The following is a 22846-nucleotide window of genomic DNA, read 5'->3' as shown; positions in this document are numbered from 1 at the left end:
AATTATTATTTTAATCCCGTAGTCATATTTTTTATTATTATTGTAATTCCGTAATTAAAAACTGTCTTAAAATAATCTGATAAGTGAACTTTTGCATATTTTATCCTTCTGCATACTGAAGGGCACATATGTCCGCATGGTCAGTGCCACTTGGTGGACATATGAGATCATGTGTTCAAAATCTCGACCCTTCTAAGTTTTGCATGTGCATATGATTTGCCTAATGTGAATTGTTTGGTAGCATAATTTACAGTTATTTTGTTCAGCTAAATGTTTACTCAAAGGGCATTGAAGAAATAGCGGCTAAAGAGAGAGAGAGATGTAAATCTTAAACATTAATGTCACAATGGCTAAAAAGTTTGTGTAGAGAAGATTTTCGATAGGCGAAAGCTTCTTATTCGAAACATTATATTGCATTGGTATTTTTAAGGAAAGTGTTTTTTCTAGGCTGAAGGCTTTTGCTAAGCAATAAATTCAACACTCTTGCCCAGAAAAAATAGTACCTTGTAATGGCAATGCCTCTTCTTCCCTACCTCCCGACTGTAGGCTGTGCCGCGCCATCCGTCTATCATGCAGCGGCCTTTGACTCAATATCTTGTAAGCCGCAGACCATGTTGGCAGGCACGGCAATGTCTATCATCTTCGGATACGACAAGTTCAAATCTGCCAGATCAAATGTTATTCATTATGGTCAGAAGAAGATTGATACATACAGCTTGATGGAATTGGCGCGGGTTGAGATCACTTACTTGCCATGATGTTTTTGAAGGTTTCCTGCAAAAATTCAACATTAGCTACCGTAGAATGTACAAAAATTGGAGCATTTTTAAAGTCTTAAAGTGGCTTCAGCCAAAGAACATGAAAATTACAAGAATCAGTAGACCCAGCCCTTTCATAGTATCCTATAAAATGTGTGTTCAGAGTTAACTTAGATGTTCATTTACGAAAAACATGGGGGTGGGGGGATTGGAATCACCTCATCTTTTGTCAGACGCGGGTTGTACTGCATTTCTTCTCTCACAGTGCTCGCCTAAATGAAGTGAAATTTCAGTTGTATGCATACAATCGTGAATAGACACGAAAACAAACAAGAAAACAAAAGCGTGCTTACAGTGAACCCTTTGTAATCATGGGCAGGGTACACCAGTGTGTCTCCCGGCAATGTGAAGATCTGCTTTCGAATGAACAGCCTGAGCAAGTTACAAATATGCTTGGAAGGTTTTTAGTATTGATTGAATATACCTATATGCAGTGAGCAGTTTAATTCAATTATGAATGGTATGGCATTCGAGTCCTTGCCTGTGAATGAACTGACTTGTAAAGCTGCTCAGAACTTCCGCCCTGAATAATAACAATAAGTATTCGATGAGAGAAACAAAAACATTATAAACCAGAAAATTAATTGCACTTGCGCGGCATCACTCTACAAAAGGATAACAAATCTCAAAGTGTTTAAGTTAAAGATGAAAAATGACTCCAGATCATGTTTTCCGAGTGAATCATTTGATGCATACTGCCAAGCTTCTTGTTATAAATTACTTCAGAATATCAGATAAAAAAACTAAAGAAGTGTTTGAGTTTGAGTATTTTTCTCACAAAGTGGCAGTTCTTGAAGTAAGGTATTCTTGTGAAGCAAACAGTACCTGAAAATCAGTCCTGCCACAACCACGTATCAACAAAGTATCACCGGTGAAAGCCATCCGTGGTTGAGGATGATCTGGCCTGTCACCCGTGACATAGGTAACACAGCCTTGGGTGTGACCTGGGGTCGCACGGACCTGCAAAGATAAAGCACGACAGGACTTGAGTTGGTCGAGCAAAAAGGATATGGAGATTAATAGGCTCATAGCCTGCTATTACATTTAAGTTAAAAGATGGTGCATTGTGCAATTGACTTCCAGATTGCATAATAATCAATTCAATTTCCGCATACACAAGGATTGAGGGTAAGAAATGAGTCGGGGCTCAAAATTAACTGATGCTCAATTCAAAATAATCAAAGCATACACTACTCCAACTCGAGTAATTCAAACCCAAGCTCACATTCAAGCTACTTGACTTACTTTTCAAGCCTCAACATCAAAATTAATGGTTTGCATTTATCAAGGGTTTGTTCTTTTAATATTTCAAATCAAAATCAACGCTATTCATCTTGCACAATTTTCAATGGAAGTACATTATTTTCTTTTACAAAACATCACATCAAAATACTATTTAAACAAAAAAACTCAAATGAAACATCCTATTTCAAATTAATTTCAAGCCATAACCAAACAATACACATAATCAGTTCAGTGAACACGACAAAAATACACACCTATTATTTATTTTTAATATATATCGTCAATTATTACAGATAACTCAATAAATTAGTTTGATGTCAAATTCTAACCTGCATTCAAACTTTAAGGTGTGTGTTCAGATCACACTCAAGCTCGAGCTTGAAAAATTATAGAGCATTTGCTCGATTTTAGCTCTTATTGACCTCACACAAATGATAGATTTAAATTTACCATACATTCAACAATAATTGGCTGCCAAATCATGTACCTCTAGAAAAAGACCACCAAAATAAATTAAGTCGCCAGGTTCGACAAAAAGGTCAGCTTTTGCATTGCTTGCTTTTGAGATGATAGATTTAACCCCAGGAATCTTATTCTGCAGAATATAACCATAACAAATGCAGTGTCAGGCTTGCATACAATTTCAAAAATTAGAACCATGAAGCTAAATAAGTAATCATGTACTCAATAAGCACCATATATTAGAAATCATCACTTTCTCCCACTGATGAATCTTCGAAGGGTGTTTCAGTTCAAATAAACAAGCTATTTCTTTATTGTATTCACCGAGCATAGGACATAAAACCTGACCTTAAGCAAGCCTGTCCCGGTGATATGATCTGCATGTACATGAGTATTAATTGCATATATAAGGTTCAAGCCCAATTCTTTCACGAGAGAAATATCCCTGTCTACTGTGCGGTCAACAGGATCAACCAGCTGCACCAGCACAGAAAAATCAAGATCTTAAAATGTACCATGAACACTAAACAATCAGATATTACATAGGTGCTGGAAATCTACGAGATTATTACCTTTGAAACTAAAAAATTTAGTGCAACTTCAATAAAGCATCGAGCCAATAATCACTCAAGCCATTAACCTCTATACATATTTCAACTCATTCGAAAATTTCACTCGCATTGGTTGTAGATTTCTTCAGGTTTTCACTATCCACCACTTTTTACCTCCTAAAACCATCGTATCAAATGTCTTGGTTTATTTTTCTTTATAGTATAACATAAAAAACTAACACATTCAAAATATAATATCAATATTAATTTATATTACATCAAACAACTATTCTACTTCCAAATTTTATTATTCTCAACCCCCAAAAACCAATTCTCAAACCTATGCCAAGCACACCCTAAAAAAGGCATTGGCCAACCTTTCAATCCAATCACACATCCAGTACTTTATATTTCAAATTGCTTCAACTCTTCAATAGTATTTAAATTCACACAAAAACGCAAAGATTACAATTTTGCATATAAGCATAACAATGAATGCTTCAAAAATTTCATTTATTGAAAGAGGATCTAAAAGCAGAATCTGCAATCAAATAAATTTTGTCCAAGCACATAAATAAGCATTAAACCAATAGAAAAGGCAAGAAAACATGAAAAATCAATTAACCAGAACCAACATACAGCAGCAAAATGCGAAAAATCCCAATTAACCCAAATACACCAAACACAGTGAAACAACCAAGCAAGCATTCTAAAATTTCACAGAGCAAGAAAGACACGAAAACGAGAACAAAAAATTCAAGTTTTATATAAAGGCCAGAGCAAAAGGAGAGAGACCAGTGCCGGTTTATCAGGGTGAGAAGCATCTGCAAGTAGGTAAGTATATGTACACGATTCCTTCTCAAACAGCTGCCTAAAAAGCAATTTGGCCGAGGCGCCAGACGACGTGGCATAGGAAGCCGATTCCATTGGAGATCCAAATTTGGCAGCAAACGCAGCTATTCGCGGAGAAGAGACCTTTCTTGCAATAGTCGGGGAATTGAACGTCGGTGAAAATGTCAGTAATTGGAACTTGGAGAGCATCTCCTCCACCTGGGGATTATCGATTGGGCTTCGATTAAATAGGGAAGGAGAAATCGAAGTAAAGTCTCTCCGACGCGATCAAAACTAGACGATGGAGGTTTTACAATAATAAATTCATAGCGGCTTCAGTAGTCAGTAGACTGTAGACCTGCCTAGATGGTTCCAACCATGTGGGGACTATGTTGACATGCCATTCCTGATTCCTCCCCCAAAAATAAAAAATAAATAAATAAATAATTAGGCAACCCCTATTTCTCTATTATTATATTATAAAATAAATAAATAAAATTATTTGATATTACCTCCCTCGAAACATTTGGACTTTGCTTATTTAATAAATTTTCATTTACTTTATATTTTTTACTTTTTAAAAAATATTATATCAATCAATTTTTTTTTCTTATAAAATAAATATAAGTCAAATACTAATTTTGTATTTTTTTTTTAACTTTTCAAATTTCAAAAGTCTTCAAAAGAATTTATTATATCTAAAGGGAGCCGGCCTATAGGATTTACCAAATATAATTTAGTAAATTAATTGTATTAAATTATATTATTATTTTTTATGTGACTTATAATATTGATATTTTTAAAATAAAAATTAATATATATATATATAATTGAAAAATTTTAGAATATATATTTAAATATTTTAAATAGTATTTTTTTATTAAAATGTATTCTATTCGTTCCCCTTAAGCTCATATATTTGGTTTTTGATACGAAAATAGGTGAATTAATATTAAGATATTTTAAAAATTAAGTAATGTAATAAAAATAAAAAAAAATGTGTAATTACTTTTTGTTTTATTTGAACAATAGAATGAAATAAAAATATAATGTATATTTATATGGAGTTAATTATTTTTTATTTTAAAATTATTGCAAAGTACTACATGGTACAAAGGGAGTACACAATTATAAATATTATTTTGTAAAACTTATTATTCTCTCGATTTCATAACAAATGATAATATTTTCATATCTCATAACAAATTATACGCTTCTATAATTGATAAATTTTACTAATTTAAATCATGCTTAACTTAGTAGTATAAATCAATTTAATTAATTTTATAATATACAACATCATAAACTCATTCAATACCACTTTATTTATATTTATTCTTAATAAACAAATATTTTTATTTATAATTAAAATTCTTCATCTTTTATAAAATTAGTTTATGTTAAACATAAATAAATAAAGTATTTTTTTTATTTATGTGTATTATATACAATTTTATTATTTATAAAATAATATCTATATTATATATATATATTTTATTAAAATATAAATTTTAAAATAGTTAAATACATACTGTAAATTTCTTTTAATCATAGGAGTATATTATTTCTTATTTTAAAATTCATAACAATACCTTTTACATAAAAGAAAAAAAAAAAATTACTCTATCTATCCCATACATTTCATTTTCTATTTCTGTTTATACTCAAACAATAGTACTATTTTTTTTTGTTAGTAATTATCTACCAAAATATACTATTTACAGAGTATTTTTATTTTTTTTTTACAACAAGTCAATATAATATTAATATTAAAAAAATTATGTCAAAAAAAAAAAATTGTTACTTGGGACAAAGATAGTAAATTAATATTATAAAATACTATTATCAACTAATTAAATATTATAACCTTAAAAACCGTATATCCCTAATCAAACAATAGGACGGAAGGAGTAATTTATAGTACTATAATACAATTAAATAGAAATACTCTATATCCGTCAAATTTATTCTCATTTTTATTTTTCATCCGTCCGTTAAATTTATCGAATTACTATATATGAAAAAGTCAAAAGTTCAAATTTTAATTATTATCCTTCGTTTAACACTTGTTACGATAAATACCATTTATTTTATTACATTATCATTATTCTCTTTAATTTATAATTAAATTTTTAAAAATAACCCGAACTATTTTTTTACTTATCAATAAAATATTTATTTTTTATAATTCGCATATCGAATTCAAAAAGACTAAATTTCTTGGACGGAGCAAATATTTACTTATTTATAATTAATATAAACTAGAATAAATAATAATATTTGTTTATTAAAAATAAATAAAAATATTTTGAATATATATATTTAATCAAATAAATTGAAAAAATATAAATAAAAAAGCGCCGGGACTATGGATCAATGTATACAATAAAAAAAAATAAAAATATGTATATTTCTATATATTGTATCATAAAATATCATATATGCTTTGATGTATAATATATATTATTTACATGTATCATTCATGCTCAAATAAAATAGTTTTGTGTAATTTTACAAGTAAAACATTAAATATTCAATTAAATTAAATTTATATTTATTAAATATATTTAATATTGATTAATTTAATCAAAATAAACATACTGAAAAAAATTAATTTTGATCTCAATAACTAAAACTTATCAAATTTGGTCCAAATGTAAAAAACTCATCAATTTTAGTTTTATTATAAACAATTTCAATCAATTTTATTCACACCATTAAAAAACTAATGAAAATGTGGTACATAACCGTGTAACAACACGACCATGTATAAATTTACAAGGCCGTGTACCTTTCTGGTTTGGTTAAAATTTTATTTTTTTGTTATACTATTTTTTTTAAAAAAAAATATTTTGAATTTATAATAGTTGATATAGTTAAAATGAAAAATATCAATAATAATCATAATATAATTAATATGTATCGTTCAAATATAAATATTTATCGAATATGTTCTTTTGGAATATTTTGTCTAAAATTCTATTTGTAAGAAAAAAATTTGATGAATAGTAGTATTTTAGTAAAAATCTTTCAAGAGAACATATCTTATAAATTTTTATATTTGAATTAAAATTGATGCATTTTAATTATATAATAATTACTATTAATTTTTTTTTTTCATTTTTACTATATCAACTATTTTAAATTCAAAATATTTTTTTTTCTAAAAAAATATAATAAAAAAATAAAATTTTACACCAAAACAGAAAAGTACACGGCCGTATAGAATTCAACATAATCGTGTGACAACATAGCCGTGTATAATCGTACATTGAAATATACATGATCGTGTGACAATATGACCGTGTAGTTTTCAGGTTAGCTGCAACGTCAATTCCGTTACGTCCACGACAACAATTTTTGTTAGATTTTTAACGGTGGGACCAAAATTGATTGAAATTGTTTATAACGAGACTAAAATTGATTGAAATTGTTTATAATGATAATAACATTAATGAATATTGAGACAAAAATTGATAAAATATTTCCCTAAAAATACAAACATATGAACAATTATGAATCAAATTAAAATAAAAAAGAAAAAAAAATCAATTTTGCCCAATATAACCAAAATTTTTCAATTTTGGTCTCAATATAAAAAACTCATCAATTTTAGTCATATACAAACAATTTCAATCAATTTTCGTTCCAACGTTAAAAAACTAACGAAAATTGCTGACGTGAACGTAACAGAATTGACGTGATAACTAACTTGTATACTACATGGCTATGGTGTCACACGACCATATATATTTCAGTGTATTATTATACACGATCATATTTAATTCTACACGGTCGTGTACTTCTCTGTTTTTGTCTAAAATTTTGTTTTGTTTTTGTTATACTCCCTCTGGCCCATTGGAAGGGTGACATTTTCTTTTTGCACGTAAAGTTTTGAATATTACTGTTATATTGGATTGTATTAAAAAAGACAAAAATATTCCTATTAGTATGGTGTCATAACATTTGTGTAATATATTGCAAGTTGAAAGGGTATTTATTATGTTAGGTAGGTAGTACAATTACTAAATTGGAAATGATAAATTTGTTTTGGGACATACGAAAATAGAAAATAGTAACATTTCAATGGGACGGAGGGAGTATTTTTTTAAAAAAAAAAAATATTTTGAATTTAGAATAATTGACATAGTTAAAACGAAAAAAAATCAATAGTAATCGTCATATTATTAAAATGTATAAAGTTTAATTCAAATACTATAAAAATTTATAAATATTTTTTTTTGAAAGATTTTGTCTAAAATTTTACTTTTTATCAAAAGATTTCTTTTACAAACATCAAATTATACAGCTATTTTTTATATTTATATATTATATTAAAATTTTATTGTACATTTCAATATAATTTCAATGTAGACACATATAATTGTATTGAAATGTAAAATTAATTTTTAATATTATAATATACAAAATAAAAAATAGTTGCGTAATTGAATATTTTCAAGAGATTTTTTTCCGATAATAGTAAAATTTTAGACAAGATTTTTCAAAAGAATTTGTTTGGAGGTTTGGATTTTGAGTTGGGATTTGAATAGTAAAAATTTTGAATTTGAATAGTTGTATGATGTGATATAAATAGGTGTTGATGCGATGTTTTGATTATAAAATTAACTTTTAGTATAATATAAAAAATAAAAAATAGGTGTTTGATTTGATGTTTTTCGGGGAAAAATTGGATGAATAGTGGAATAAAAATCCAATCCTTCAAACAAACACACCCTTAAAAACTTTTCTTATTTGAATTAAAATTGATACATTTTAATTATATTAGAATTACTATTAATTTTTTTTCCATTTTAACTATATGAACTATTTTAAATTCAAAATATTATTGTTAAAAAAATTTAACAAAAAACAAAATTTTAGAGTAAAATATAAAGATACACGACCTGAAGCAAACATCACCGTGTAGCTTCAAGTCAGCTGTCACATCAACCCCGTTACATTTACGTCAGTTATTTCTATAGTTTATTAACTGTAGAATTAAAATTAATTATAATAAGATTAAAATTAATAAATTTTCTACGTGGAAACCAAAGTAAAATTCTTTTAGTTATATTATAACAAAAATTGATTTTTTTCAATAAAAAAATTCGACAAATAATATTAAAATGGAGTATATTTTAAATTAAAATTCAATAGAAAACATCAGTCCAATCAAACTTGAGTTAGCATAGACCCGAAGCAGACTGAGACGGGTTCGGGTCAAACAGTCCAGCAAACATCCACAGTGCAGGTGTCCGTACGTACAGTAATATAAAAAAATTATTAATTATTTCCTCTGAAGAAAAAGTAAAGGCAGATAAAAAGAAAAAGGAAAGCTTGCGTCATTGGAGTGATGGAAGCACCCGAGAAAAAACACAAAGCAGTCCATCGATCATCCTTCCTTGGGTTTGTACGGACGCTGAATCACTCTCTACTCTACTTTTTGCTAAGACTAGTTGTAGTCGACTGACTTGTAGCTGTAGTTGTAGCAGAGTCTCTGTCTGTCAGGCATCATTTTTCCACGCAAAGTCTTCTCATCTTCATCAGTCGTTTATTATTCGATTCGAGACACCTTTTTAGCCCACTCACTCAATCAGACATTAATTGTGTGTATTCGTGTCCTGTTGTAGTCTGTCTCTTCCCTTAGCTTCGAAGGAAGCAAAACAAAACCCATTGGGGAGGGTAAAGAGAGACTTCCTTACCTCTAGTTTTAGTGTTCTTGCATGTACAGTTGATGCTCCTCGTATCGTACCAGAACAATGAAGGGGAGAGGGGGATGGGCTGAACATGTTGCCTTCATCGATTTGGTGTTTTCCTGGTCTCGTCGAGACATCTTTGATCACAATCTCTACAGACATCAGGTCCTTCCTTCCTTAGCTTCTTCTAAAATCGCGACATACATACATCGATCATTTACATATCATCGTTGTTCTTATTAACTAACTGTATGTTTTTGCTTTGTTCTTTGGCTGTCTTAGCTTTTGTCTTTTTTTTGGGTGTTTTAGCTTTTTTTAATGTTTTTTCAGCAATAATATGTCAGCTCTCTCTCTCTCTCTCATAGTCGTTTTTCTTGATCTTTCGAACCTTTTATTGTTCAATCACCAATTTCCCGAATGATTGTTTATTAGTAGTTTTTTTTTTGTCTGTTCATTCATTATTTACTCAATCCTGTGTTCGAAAGTCTGGAACTAAAGATGCCCCGACAGTTTAGCATGTGGTGTGTGAGTGTGGATGCTGTTTTGTTGTTGTCTTAAAAAGTTTCATAAAGAGCAACTGTGGATGAAACCATTTCTAAAAGAAACATTTGGTTCAAAAGCATGATGTTTGAAGTAAGTATTTTGACAATTAGTAAGTGTTCTTAGCATATTATACTTGTAATTATTGTTGGATTGGTTATTATTGAATGAGTGAATTGATCGAGGCAGATATTATGGAATTAATTATGATTCTAGGATTGATCTTATCCGTATTGAATTTAACTATATATATATATATTATGTATACATGCATGTGTAAGAAATGTGAATCAAGTGAAGTAGTCAAGAACATGTTTAATCTGTAGTAATTATGCAACAATGTTTTAAAGAGAACTATCACTAGGAGTGTGTGTTTATTCATGATATTCTGACAATTACTTATGTCATTTGTTACTTTAGGTGAAGACAATTCCAGATGTGTTTGAAAGTGTCGACGAATACCTCAATTCCTATGTCTTCCCATTGCTAGAAGAGACGCGGTCTGAACTAGCTTCCGCCTTTGAGGTTGCCTACAAAGCACCATTTGCCAAACTAACTCAGCTTTGTGAGTCAAGGAATGGTGAGAAATTGGTGTACGATGTTGAAGTAGATCTTTGGAGGAACATAGTGAAAGATAGCGATGGGAAGCCTTACAGAACCTTGCCGGGCGACATTCTCCTGATTTCAGACAGGAAGCCGGAGACTGATTCTGACATACAAGGTGATGGTTGGACGTACACATTAGCATCTGTAATAAAGATATTCAACGAGGAAGATGATGGCGCCATTTCACCATCGTTGGTATTCAAAATCAAAACAGCTGTCCCCATTGACGTCGAGGATAACTCAAATAAGTCACTCTATGCTGTTCACTTAATGAATGTGACGACAAATGAAAGAATCTGGAGCGCGCTCCGCATGCATTGGAATCTGAAGATCATTTCAAAAGTGTTGGACAGAAATGCCGTGGATGATGAACGTTGTGAATTTTGTCATCCCAAATACGACGACGAAATAGAGGAGATTCTCGGCTCTGTTTTAATGTCCAAGTTGAATGAGTCGCAAAGGAAGGCAATTTTCGCCACTCTCGGCGCTATTGAATGTGACCACAAGCCGTCTGTAGAGCTCGTCTGGGGACCTCCCGGAACCGGAAAGACTGCCACATTGAGTATTTTGCTGTATGGTCTCTTGAAAATGGGCGTAAGGACTCTGGTTTGTGCGCCGACGAATGTGGCGATTACTGAACTGGCGTCGCGGCTTGTGGCATTGGTGAGGAACTCTGTCGAGGATGACTTGGTATGTCCTTTAGGGGACATTCTCCTTTTCGGAAATAAGGACAATCTGAAAATTGGACCGGACATTGAGGAGATCTTTTTGGACAACCGTGTCAAAGTTCTCTTCAATTGTACTCTCGCGGCAACCGGCTGGAGGCAATCAGTTTTCGCCATGCTTGATTTTCTGACCAACGTGGTGTCTTTGCATGAAGTGTACGTAGAAAACGAGCTCATCAAAGCGAAGGAGGGTCAAAACGATGATGTTCAGCAACCTGATCTCAAATCATTTCTACAATTCGCTAGGGAACGATTCAAACATGTGGCACCAAATCTAGAATCTTCGCTAACGACATTACTTACTCATCTCCCAAGAAGTTGCATTTCCGAGAGCAATGCTCAGATGATTGAGCAGGTAATATCTCTTCTTGAGTCCATGAAAATTTTGTTGTTAGATGATCGTAGCATGACATCCGAGAAGTTGAAGAGGATCTTTGAAGCAAGTGGTTCGGAGGAGTCAGTAAGCGCATCATCCTTTGTACGTATCAGAAGCCAGTGCATTTCGATTTTGAAGTATCTGAACTCGTCCCTCACCGAGCTTGTTAACAATGGAATTGCAAGCAAAGATTCATGTATAAAAAATGCTCGGTTAATATTTTGCACTGTTTCATCCTCGTTCATTCTGCATTCGGTTGATACGGAGCCGTTTAAATTACTGGTCATTGATGAAGCTGCGCAAGTAAGGGAAGCTGAATCAATCATAGCCCTTCAAACCCGTCAGGTGACTCGTGCTATCTTAGTCGGCGATGAATGCCAGCTAACTGCAACGGTCATGAGCGAGGTAAGGTTTAGGTTATGTATATGAAAGATGGATTATTTGATATGCTTGTAACTTTACTCGATTTTATACGTGCAGTTGGCTAAAGAAGCTGGATTTGCGAGAAGTTTGTTTGAACGACTGAGCTCATTGGGTCATCACAAGTATTTACTTAATATGCAGTATAGAATGCATCCGTCAATTAGTCGATTCCCTAACTCGAGATTCTACAGCAACTTAATATTAGATGCTCCTGCCGTAAGGTGTGAAAGCTATGAGAAACACTACCTTAAAGGTAGGATGTTCGGTCCGTATTCCTTCATGGACATTCGTGGAGGGAAAGAGGAATTTGATGAGATCCGGCGCAGTAGAAGAAACATGGTTGAGGTAGCTGTAGCAGTGAAGATTGTGCAGAAACTCTTTAAAGGTACATGCTCAGAATAATGTTTTTTAAGCTGAAACTCTGTTTTTTTTTTTTTTTTTTCTTTTGATCGGAAGCTGAAACTCTTTATTCATCCAACATGTCGTGTTCTTATTTCGTGAACAGCTTGGAGCTCCAAGTGTCCTACAGAGAAACTTACCATTGGTTTAGTGTCTCCCTACAATGCGCAAGTCGCGGCAATTCGATATAAAATTGGGAAGAAGTATGCCGACTTTGATGATTTTGTGGTTAAGGTGAAGTCCATCGATGGTTTTCAAGGTGGAGAGGAAGATATCATAATTATATCGACTGTGAGGTCGAATAACGTTGAATCTATTGGTTTCTTGTCTAGTCCTCAACGAGCAAACGTTGCATTGACCAGAGCACGGTAAGCATGCGATTTCAGTACATCATTCTTATTCCATGTTTTCTATTGAATTAGTATTGTGATTCTTGTTTCGTATTTTGTAGGCACTGTCTTTGGATTTTAGGAAACGAAAGAACATTGCGCAAACCAGGTTCGGTATGGGAAGCATTGATTAAAGATGCCAAGCTTCGTGACTGCTTCTTTATTGCTGATGAAGATAAAGATATTGGAAAGACTATCATGGATGTTAAGAAAGAGATGGAGCAGCTCGATGAATTTCTCGCCACGGACAGTATGCTATTTCATAATTGTAGATGGAAGGTACTATACTGGTTTTTACTATGAATATTATCGTTGAATCTTCATCTCATCTTTGTTTAATTTCCATGCTTGTGTATATCTTCAGGTTTTATTCAGTGACAACTTCCGCAAATCATTTCAGAAATTGAAACCTTCCTATGTGAAAAAGCAGGCTTTGAGTTTGTTAATCAGACTTGCAAATGGTTGGCGCCCGAAGATGAATGTCGATTGGACGTTCGAAAAATCTTCGCATGTTGTGAAAAGATTCAAGGTTGAGAGGTACAACATTTTGTGCACGATTGACCTAACGAAAGAATCGAACTACAAGCAAGTTTTGAAAGTTTGGGACATACTTCTTGAGGGAGAGGTGCACAAAGTTTTGAATCGCCTTGAAGGCATATTTGCCATGTTTACGGATGACTTTATCAGCCACTGCAACGAGAAACTCTTTGAGGGGTGGGAAATTTTGATCGTAGCTTGATTGAAGTGTTTTCTAATGAGCTTAACTTTGATCACCTTAATTTTTTGTTTTGTTTTTCGATTTTTTAGGACTTCGGAAGTGCCGAAGACTTGGTGGAAAGCTAAGGATATAATCCGTTACAAGAATGCAAGCGATGCTAACTCAAGCGACAGCAAAAGTGCTTCTGCTGCCGACTGCGGAAGTTGTGTTGAGAATTCAAAAGTTAATGAAAGCTTGCTGTTGATGAAATTTTATTCCTTATCAAGTGACACTGTAAATCATTTACTGTATGATGCCGAGGATCAAGAAGTTGATCTCCCGTTCGAGGTCACCGATGAGGAGCGTGACATCATAGGATTTTGTCGGAGCAGCTTCATATTGGGAAGATCTGGCACAGGAAAAACAACTATTTTAACTATGAAGCTTTTCATGAAGCTACAGCAGTACTACATTGTTTCTCGAGATTTTCAAACATCAGGTGGATCGAGGGTGAATGTTTTGCGCCAGCTGTTCGTTACCGTGAGTCCTAAACTCTGCTATGCTGTAAGAAAGCACATATCTCGGCTGAAAAGGTGTGCTACACACATCTACTCTACCATTGCTTTTCTTATTACAGACTTTGAGTATTTCAAAGATATGTCTTGAGCTTAACTATGTTTACAGGTTTGCAAGGGGCGAAATTTGTGGAGGTGACAATGTTACTGATGTAGAAGACATTGATGACATGATCGGGTTTAAAGATATTCCGGACACTTTTGTTGGCATCAGTGCAGATAAGTATCCTCTGGTAATAACATTTCACAAGTTTCTGATGATGCTCGATGGCACAATAGGAAATTCATATTTCGAGAGGTTTCGTGAGCTCCGATGTTCCCCTCAAAATGATGGTGGACGACGATCAGTTGCCCTGGATGCATTCCTAAGGAACAAAGAGGTCACATTCGACCACTTCCGGTCGTCCTACTGGCCTCATTTCAATTCTAATCTCACAAAGAGCCTCGATCTATCGAGAGTGTTCACTGAAATAATGTCTCACATTAAAGGAGGGCTGCAAGAAGGTGAAGAATGTGACATCAAGAGAAGCAGACATGCCTACCAGTCATTATCTGATAGCCGAGTGTCGACATTAACTGCAGACAAAAGGGATATGATATATGACATCTATGAGAGCTATGAGAAAATGAAAAAGACTCGTGGTGAATTTGATATGGCAGACTTTGTGTTAGATGTTCATCGCAGGCTCGAAGAATCAGGGGAACTTCTCGGTGACAAAATGGACTTTGTCTACATTGATGAAGTGCAGGACCTTACCATGAGACAAATATGCCTTTTCAGGTACATATGCAGCAATGTTGACGAAGGTTTTGTTTTCTCCGGCGATACGGCACAGACAATTGCCAGAGGGATAGACTTTCGGTTTGAAGATATTAGGTCTTTGTTCTACAATGAGTTTTTCATGAAGTCAAAGAGCTCACAATCTTCGGGAAGAAAAGAGAAAGGGGTGATATCTGATATCTTTAGTCTATCACAAAACTTCCGGACTCACACCGGAGTACTTAGATTAGCACAAAGTGTGACTGATCTCATTTCCCATTTCTTCCCACAATCCATCGATGTTTTGGCTCCGGAGACGAGTCTCATATATGGCGAGCCCCCCATTTTTCTGGAGCCTGGCAGTGATGAGAACTCGATCGTATCAATTTTCCAGAACAGTGCTAGTGCCGGTGAAGAATGGGTTGGTTTTGGCGCCGACCAGGTCATACTAGTAAGGGATGATTCTGAGAAAATGGAAATCTCGAAGTATCTTCACAATCAAGCTCTTGTTCTCACGATACTCGAGTGTAAAGGCCTCGAATTTCAGGTTAGCTGGCAATGTGTTTAAATTTGTTTCTTCTGCAGGCCTTGTTCGACTAATGGACACGTGAAGCTTAATTTCAATGCCTTTTACTTGCCTCACATTTTTGCAGGATGTCTTGTTGTACAACTTTTTCGGTTCTTCGCCTTTGAGGAACCAGTGGAGAGTTGTGTATGAATTTTTGAATGAAAGAGAACTTCTTGATGCTGAATCTCCCAAGTCCTTTCCGAACTTTAGCCAATCAAGACACAATTTGTTGTGCTCAGAGTTGAAGCAACTTTATGTGGCAATTACTCGAACTCGGCAGAGGTTGTGGATCTGTGAGAACATCGAGGAAATATCTAAGCCTATGCTTGATTACTGGAAGAAACTGTGCCTTGTGCAAGTGAGGAAGCTCGATCACTCACTCGCCCAAGCTATGCAAAGGGCGAGCAGCGCCGAGGAGTGGAAGTCACAGGGAATCAAGGTATGGTTGGAGACTGGTTCTTGGTATGCTAATACTTTTTTTTTTTTCAAAAAAAAAAAATTTCATTGATCATATCGAAGATCACTGTATGTATTTGCAGCTGTTTATGGAAAAAAACTTCGAAGTGGCATCTATGTGCTTTGAAAAAGCCGGTGAAGAAACATGGGAGAAACGCGCCAAAGCTTCTGGTCTTAGAGCTTCAGCGTACTCTTTCAGAGGTTCAAATCCTGTCGAGGCGAGTACATTGCTTCGAAATGCTGCGGAAATATTTTATTCCATTGGAAGAGCTGATTCTGCAGCAGAATGCTTTTATGACTTGGAAGAATATGAAAGAGCAGGTAAATTATAATCGTCGTACTTTTCATAGTTAGATATATAACGTTGTCATTAGTCCTCCGCTGAAGTCGGTTTTGGATTCCAGGAAATATATATATGCAGATGGGTGGTGTGTCTGAGCTAAGGAAAGCCGGCGAATGTTTCTGTTTAGCTCAAAATTACAGAACTGCAGCTGAAGTTTTCGCCAAGGGGAACTTTTTCAATGAGTGCTTGACTGCCTGTTCTAGCGGAGATCTTTTCGACTTGGGCTTGCAATACATCGAGTCGTGGAAACAGGAAGCGCAACGGAATAGTATAATCATGGCAAGAATCACTGAGATCAATGATACTGCGTATGAATTCTTGGAGAAATGCGCCAGGAAGTGTCACGACAGAAAGGATAATGTAATGCTGATGAAATTCGTTGGAGCTTTTCCGACGATGGAGTCCAAGCGCAACTTCTTAGAGTCTTTGGACCGCCTTGCCGATCTGTTAGTTTTGGAGGAATCGATGGGAAACTTCTATGAGGCTGCTGTTATTGCAAAGCGTATTGGGGACACTATGCGCGAGATCGATCTACTTGTAATGGCGGAACAGTTCAAAAATGCAGCCTCGCTTGTTCTTTGTTATGTGCTTACGAATTCTCTATGGCTGCCCGGAGGTAGTAAGGATTGGCCACTCAAGTCCTTCCCGGAGAAGGAAATCCTTTTAGCTAAAGCAAAATCGATTGCGCAGAGAGTTTCCAAAGCATATCATTCTTCAGTCTGCTCTGAGGCGCGAGTATTGTCCCATGGGACGATAAGCCTTCCTGAATCGATGCAGTGCTACATTGATTCGAAGCAAAATGGGACTGATGTAGGCGAAATTATCGCCATCCGGAAGCTTCTAGATGCTCACTTTGAAGTACATCCTGCGAACCTGAAAGGCGAGGTCGAAGCTGATGTTACTCCAGATTTGTTGGAGGAAAGGATTTTGCGGAATCATGTCTCGATTGCTACGCTGTTTTACATCTGGAATTTATGGAAGACGAAGTGTTTGAGTATCTTGGAATGCTTAGACTCCCTTGGGAGCGCGGACTTTATCAAATGCGAAGGAATCGTTCGATTTTGCTTTAACTACTTCGGAGTGAGGTTGCAGAAAGATACGAGCGTAAAATGCATCGTTCTGAACTGTAAAGCGGCATGGTTCAAGAATGTCGACGAAAGATTTGTGCTTCACAGCGGAAAGTTAGCGATACTCGATGCTCGCCATTTTGCATCCGCAGCTCGGAAGCATTGGCAGCAGGAATTTCTTTCTGTGGGATTACGCGTGCTGGAAATTCTGAAATCATTTTACAGGCTTCCTGCGTCGAAGGGCTTGTCGAAAGACTGTTTGAACATATGCTTGATTTATATTTTCGACATTGCGAAATTCTTCGTCGAAAAGAAATCGTATGCTGCGAAGAAAGCTGAAGCGGGGAAGCTGCAGGGTTACGTCGAACTCTCGATGAACTACTTCGAAAATGCTTTCCCTTTGGATCCACGGCAGTCGTTGTCCGAAAACATGGTTTATACTAGGGGAACTCAACTTTCGAAGAATCTACTTGAGCACGTTATCGATATTAATATTAGCAATTCGGGTGACGAGATCACATACGGGCAGCTCGGACGAGTGACGATGATCCTACTCGGATCGGGCATGCCTTCACACGACATTCGTTGTCTGATTGCCGAAAGGCTTGGTAAGAGTTCTACATGTTGGAAGCCTTTCTTCGAAAATCTTGCTGAGTATTTGCGATGTGGGCATCGAGAAGTAGTGAGTTACGAGCTTTACAGAGCATTAGAGGAAGCTTACAACGTGAATTGGACGGCGAAGGATTATATATCTCCCAAGTGTTTCTTCTATCTCGTCGAAAGGCTTTTGATTTTGGTTCCTTACGGTTCGAGCTTCTTCTTCGCTTCAAAGTCTTCATTTTCCGAGTATTTATTGTGTCTGAATTCTGATGCGAATCCGGCTGCCATGTTGCTTTCGGAGGAGCCGTCCGATGCAAGAAACATTCTAAATTTCATCCACGACTGCATTCAGCAATGTCTGAACGACACTATGTCAACTGCGGGTTGGATCAAGGCTTCGGGCATCAACTGCAAGTACTATTTTCCTGTCCTGCTGCTGAGGTTGTTTGTGATTCTCCTTCTTCTATGTCTGAACTCGGGGTTTAACGTACCTGCGGTTCTTAAGCTGCTGAGACTTCCTTACATCAGATCGCAGCTGCCGAATAAATTTTGCAATTTGCTGTGTAATTGGTGGAGGATAGGCGACGACGCGTCCAAGGTGGCTGCAGTTGCGGCAGCGTTCGAGTCTGTCGGGGATCCTCTTGTGGTAGTTTCCGTGACTGGGGATTGCCCGAAATCGTTGTGTCCTAAGGACGCGATTCCAATCGAACTCGAGTCGTTTAAGACAAGTGGCGAGGCTGTAAGAGAACTGTTTCCTCGGAGAATTGATGTCGAGCTGCCGTCTCCGTCTCCTTCTCCTCCGGTTTGTGACAGCAGCAGTAGCTGCATTGTGGAATCGAAATCGAAGGCTGATAATGCAGCGAGTCATGGTGAATGTATCAGTGGCAGTGTTGGTGGTGAAGACGATGATAGGCAGAAAGATGAAGACGACATAAGTAGAACTACTGCTGCTGCTGCTGCTGCTGTTGAGGTTGAAGAAGATGAAGAAGAATGCAGCAGTGTTCAGCAGCGGAATAAGAAGAAGAAGAAAAATAAGAAACCAAGAAAAAGAGGTGGGAAAAAGTGATTTAATATATATGTGTGTATGTATCTTTCAAGGTTTTGGGTGATCTCCAGCCAGAATATTTAATTAAGGATACGGGGATATGTTTCTTTTCTTAAATTTCTGTTTAAACTATGTGCTTTTTAATAGATAAATAAAAAATAAAAATTCTCACAAAATATTTCACAAAATATTACTTTAATATTATTTTTGTTCGGTTCTCATTTATTTTTTTTTATACGTATTGATTTTTTAATATTAATTATTATATAAAAATATACATTAGAAAAAAATAACAAAAATATTTTTATTAGTGTTTTAAAAAATTATACAAATATTTTATACTGCATGGTGAAGTATATAATTGGTATGTTTAGATGTGGATTTTGCTTCTTAATATTATTATTCATTTTAAAAAATTATATTAAATAAAAACTATTAATTTATTCAAACAAGGGTCCGAAGGAGAAGAGGACATATGGCCCAGAATCGAGCTTTTTGATAGGTCAAGAAACTACGCTAATCCATGACACGACGAGATTCGACATTTTTGAACCACGAAATGCTCGGTTTCCATTTCGGTTGTAAGTGCAACAACCCGCTATTAAGAATATAGTAGCACTAATTTGTCTTGTAGTGCCCGCTAAAGCAATAACGGAACGAACGAATACGAGGAGGGACTCTCCATATCCTTTTTCAGGCGAGTTGCGTATTTTTTTTTAATTATATATTTAAAAATTTTATATTATCTATACATCTTTTTTACATTACATAATATATATATATATATATATATTATGTATGTTGTGGTGCAAGAAACCGTTATTAAAGAGCATTAGACGGGAGTTTAATTTTACTAAATATGTAACATGTAGTCGCATGCAAATCATCTAATACGCTTGTAGCTAAACTTGCACTAACATAAATCCAATCCTATTCCTACCTCATCAATCCAGAAAATTTTATTGCGCAAAGCCATCAATCCATAATAAAGTTGCACTAACATATCTATATCACAATTAAATTCAACCTACTAAGCCAACAAAATGCACCAAGACAATATCAATCTCAACAACCACACAATCAACTATTAAAGTATCAATTCTCTTGCAAGAGATCATCTGGTGGTGTGAAGGTGGACTCGTGACCATGAGATTAGGGGTTCAAACCCTCGACGGACCTAGTTTTTAGGTTATTAGATTCGACCGTAGGTTTACCATCTAATCTAAATGTGTATTTGAATTGTGACAGGCGTTTGCCACACGCTGCTAGGAATGAAATTGACAACTTTTCATTAATTTCTTGACAGTCTAGGTAAATCCTAGTGAAGCCATAAAGAATTTACTAGCCTAACTGCCTTGCGAACTAGAAGAGCCTAATTCGAAATTGATTCCGTGATTTCCTAATGGTGTCTGCCACTAGTTGCTACTTGAACCAAATTAGAACGCAATTACGGACGCCTAATTTAGTTTAGCAATTAATCGTTAATCCAATTGAAATATCTTGCCACAATACCCAATCAAATAAAATATTATAACTCAAAGAAATCAGAAACCACAGAAATACTTATGAACCAAAGAAATCTCATAAATCAAAACAAGTCTAATCTCCCAAAGCCATACCAAATTGTTTTCCACTCCTAGACTAGAAAGGTAAACTACTCGCTAATCATAGGAGGAAGAACAAAGATATAGGAAGCAAAGATAAACATAATGATGTTGGTAGGGGTAGAACTCGAAATCTTCTTGGAAAGAATCTTTCTTCTTCTTGTCCTTGCACGGTTTCTCTCTGGGACTCTTCTGCACGGTGTTCTTCTCGGCAAGTGGTATAAAGTGGCGTCTCCCCTTCTTTCTTTACTTTATATTTGCCCTAATTTTGTAACAATTGGGCATTGGACCTTTTTGTTCTCTTTTTCCACTAATTATATCAATTTTATTATTTTTCTCCTGCAAATTATAAATAAATAATATATGCCAAATCAGGTAGAATCTAATCAAAATCAACTAAATATCGCAAATAATATAAATATTTAACGCATGCGATTTATGGCTATCAAATTCGTATCACAATTGAAATATGTCCATTGTTCATTTTGATTGAGATATAAAATCTTATATTTGACAAGGTTATGAAGTTACTTAGAAATTTTACAATGACATTTGTATGAATAGTTCTAGTTGAAGAAGGAATCAACAATACATGCATAACATAATAAGGTAAAAAATATATTCAGTTACTACAACAAACATAATGTAAAAATTATTTTTTGACTTAGATATTTCCGGTTATTACATTACCTTATGGAAGTCATTTTTTGTCGAATATTTGATTCACGTGTTGTGTTTTTCCCTACCAGTCGGGGGGTCACTCATCCTTTAATTACTCTAGGGCAAACACACATAATTCTATAATTCTTTCAGCAAGGTTTCCGAAAAAAGAATATGCACATTGTTGACATCAATAGTTTATTCAATCACTTAATTTATATTCAATCTTGGATCACCTAGCGTTGACTTATCCATACACGAAAGCTGACCTAGCACCGGCCCAAGCCTGGGTATCAAATAAGGAGAATAAAAATGACCGAGATGTTAATCATGCCTAAGAGAGGCTTGAGAGGGTTGAGTTGGACATGAACATTGCGCATCGTAGGTTGTAATGACCTCCGACCTTTTGTAAATTCTTTCCTCATCATTGTCTCTATTATGCTAAATACATTTTTCTCATCTTTTTCTTATAAGTCGGGCCTACTTAACAGGAGGTAGGGATAAGAATAGGTCGGGCTGCCTTTCAGGGGCCTACGGACTGGCCTACATAAGGCCTAGCCTGACCTGATCTATTTATTAAAAAAGTTAGGTCAAAATTTTTTTTAAAGCTTTTTTATATAAATAGAACAGACTTAGGCTTAAATAAAAGTCTTTTTAATTAACAAACCGGCCTATTAATTATTATTTTTTTTTATAAAAATATTTTATTATTATATATTAAAATAACTTTCTATCTAATTTTAATTATAAATTTATTATAAAAACTAGAATTTTTTTAACTTTTATATATATTAAATAATTGTATGAACTTTTTTTTTTTTAATTCTAATACTAAATTTGCAAATAAATAAATAAATAAATAAAAATATTATGTAGTTTTTTAAATAGGCTTGTAGGCGAAATCAGACTTTTAAAAAAAACTAGGCTCAGACTTTAAAAAAAATAAATCAGGCTTATAGACCAAACTTAGGCCAAATATTTTTGAAACTGACCTATTTAGGCAAAATCTGGCCTGGCATGGCCTCCTTCCACCCTAACAGAGGATCACAAATACATATGTTTTTATGTATGCAGAGACAATAAAATATAATTCAATGGATTACCCTATATTATATCGCGGATATTGCATGTTTGTAAGGGATGCCAGTTAAACTTCATTTTTTACAACTTCAAGACCTATCTTTTATATACTGTGTGTTGGTCCAATAAACCAATAATTTGAAAGTTTTGCTCATTGTTCTTCGTTGGAATGAACTCCAAGGCTTTTTTCATATTTTTCTTTCTCAATTCTCATAATTTTAGGCCGATGGAATCATTTAAATTTTCTGTTTTCTAACCGTTTAACTGCATTCTAACAATCAACAAATTTTGTATATGTTCTAGCATAGAAATTATAAGCTTGTCTTG

General features: G+C 34.5%; 2 protein-coding genes across 3 annotated transcripts; one reads left to right on the top strand and one right to left on the bottom strand.

Annotated features, from left to right (window-relative positions):
• Positions 1-304: 304 nt before the first annotated feature.
• Positions 305-4267, bottom strand: LOC127241878 (persulfide dioxygenase ETHE1 homolog, mitochondrial-like). Of its 2 annotated transcripts, none has more exons than XM_051261134.1 (9): positions 3872-4263; positions 2874-3002; positions 2551-2658; positions 1644-1778; positions 1300-1341; positions 1112-1171; positions 977-1030; positions 750-774; positions 305-663 (listed from the first exon to the last, which is right to left on the bottom strand). In XM_051261134.1, exons 1-9 carry the CDS (start codon positions 4115-4117, stop codon positions 569-571), a joined length of 894 nt encoding a protein of 297 aa, XP_051117091.1. In that variant the 5' UTR covers positions 4118-4263; the 3' UTR covers positions 305-568. The 2 variants fall into 2 exon arrangements, 1 of the variants encoding a protein (XP_051117091.1); XR_007836651.1 differs by having other exon boundaries at positions 594-663; positions 1112-1190; positions 3872-4267.
• A 5066-nt stretch (positions 4268-9333) lies between these two features.
• Positions 9334-19351, top strand: LOC127241743 (uncharacterized). The gene is made up of 11 exons (XM_051260937.1): positions 9334-9771; positions 10567-12258; positions 12334-12661; positions 12782-13043; positions 13127-13343; positions 13429-13778; positions 13872-14354; positions 14446-15643; positions 15750-16103; positions 16204-16441; positions 16525-19351. The coding sequence occupies exons 1-11, from the start codon at positions 9670-9672 to the stop codon at positions 19194-19196; spliced, it is 7896 nt and encodes a 2631-aa protein (XP_051116894.1). The 5' UTR covers positions 9334-9669; the 3' UTR covers positions 19197-19351.
• Positions 19352-22846: the final 3495 nt, after the last annotated feature.

Source organism: Andrographis paniculata, unplaced genomic scaffold, assembly GCF_009805555.1.
Source record: "Andrographis paniculata isolate CXL003 unplaced genomic scaffold, ASM980555v1 Contig83END, whole genome shotgun sequence".
Taxonomy (NCBI): Eukaryota; Viridiplantae; Streptophyta; class Magnoliopsida; order Lamiales; family Acanthaceae; genus Andrographis; species Andrographis paniculata.
The sequence above is the reverse complement of the archived record's forward strand: the minus strand, read 5'-3'. Positions and strand labels throughout refer to the sequence as shown.

Excerpts from the sequence above, each read along its gene's own strand:
- LOC127241878 (XM_051261134.1), bottom strand. The coding sequence starts at position 4,117 with ATGCTCTCCAAGTTCCAATTACTGACATTTTCACCGACGTTCAATTCC. Across the intron at positions 775-976 it reads CGCGTCTGACAAAAGATGAG|GAAACCTTCAAAAACATCAT; the intron begins GTGATTCCAATC and ends GAATTTTTGCAG. Across the intron at positions 664-749 it reads CTTCAAAAACATCATGGCAA|ATTTGAACTTGTCGTATCCG; the intron begins GTAAGTGATCTC and ends TTGATCTGGCAG.
- LOC127241743 (XM_051260937.1), top strand. The coding sequence starts at position 9,670 with ATGAAGGGGAGAGGGGGATGGGCTGAACATGTTGCCTTCATCGATTTG. Across the intron at positions 12,662-12,781 it reads TGTGCAGAAACTCTTTAAAG|CTTGGAGCTCCAAGTGTCCT; the intron begins GTACATGCTCAG and ends TTTCGTGAACAG. Across the intron at positions 13,044-13,126 it reads GTTGCATTGACCAGAGCACG|GCACTGTCTTTGGATTTTAG; the intron begins GTAAGCATGCGA and ends CGTATTTTGTAG.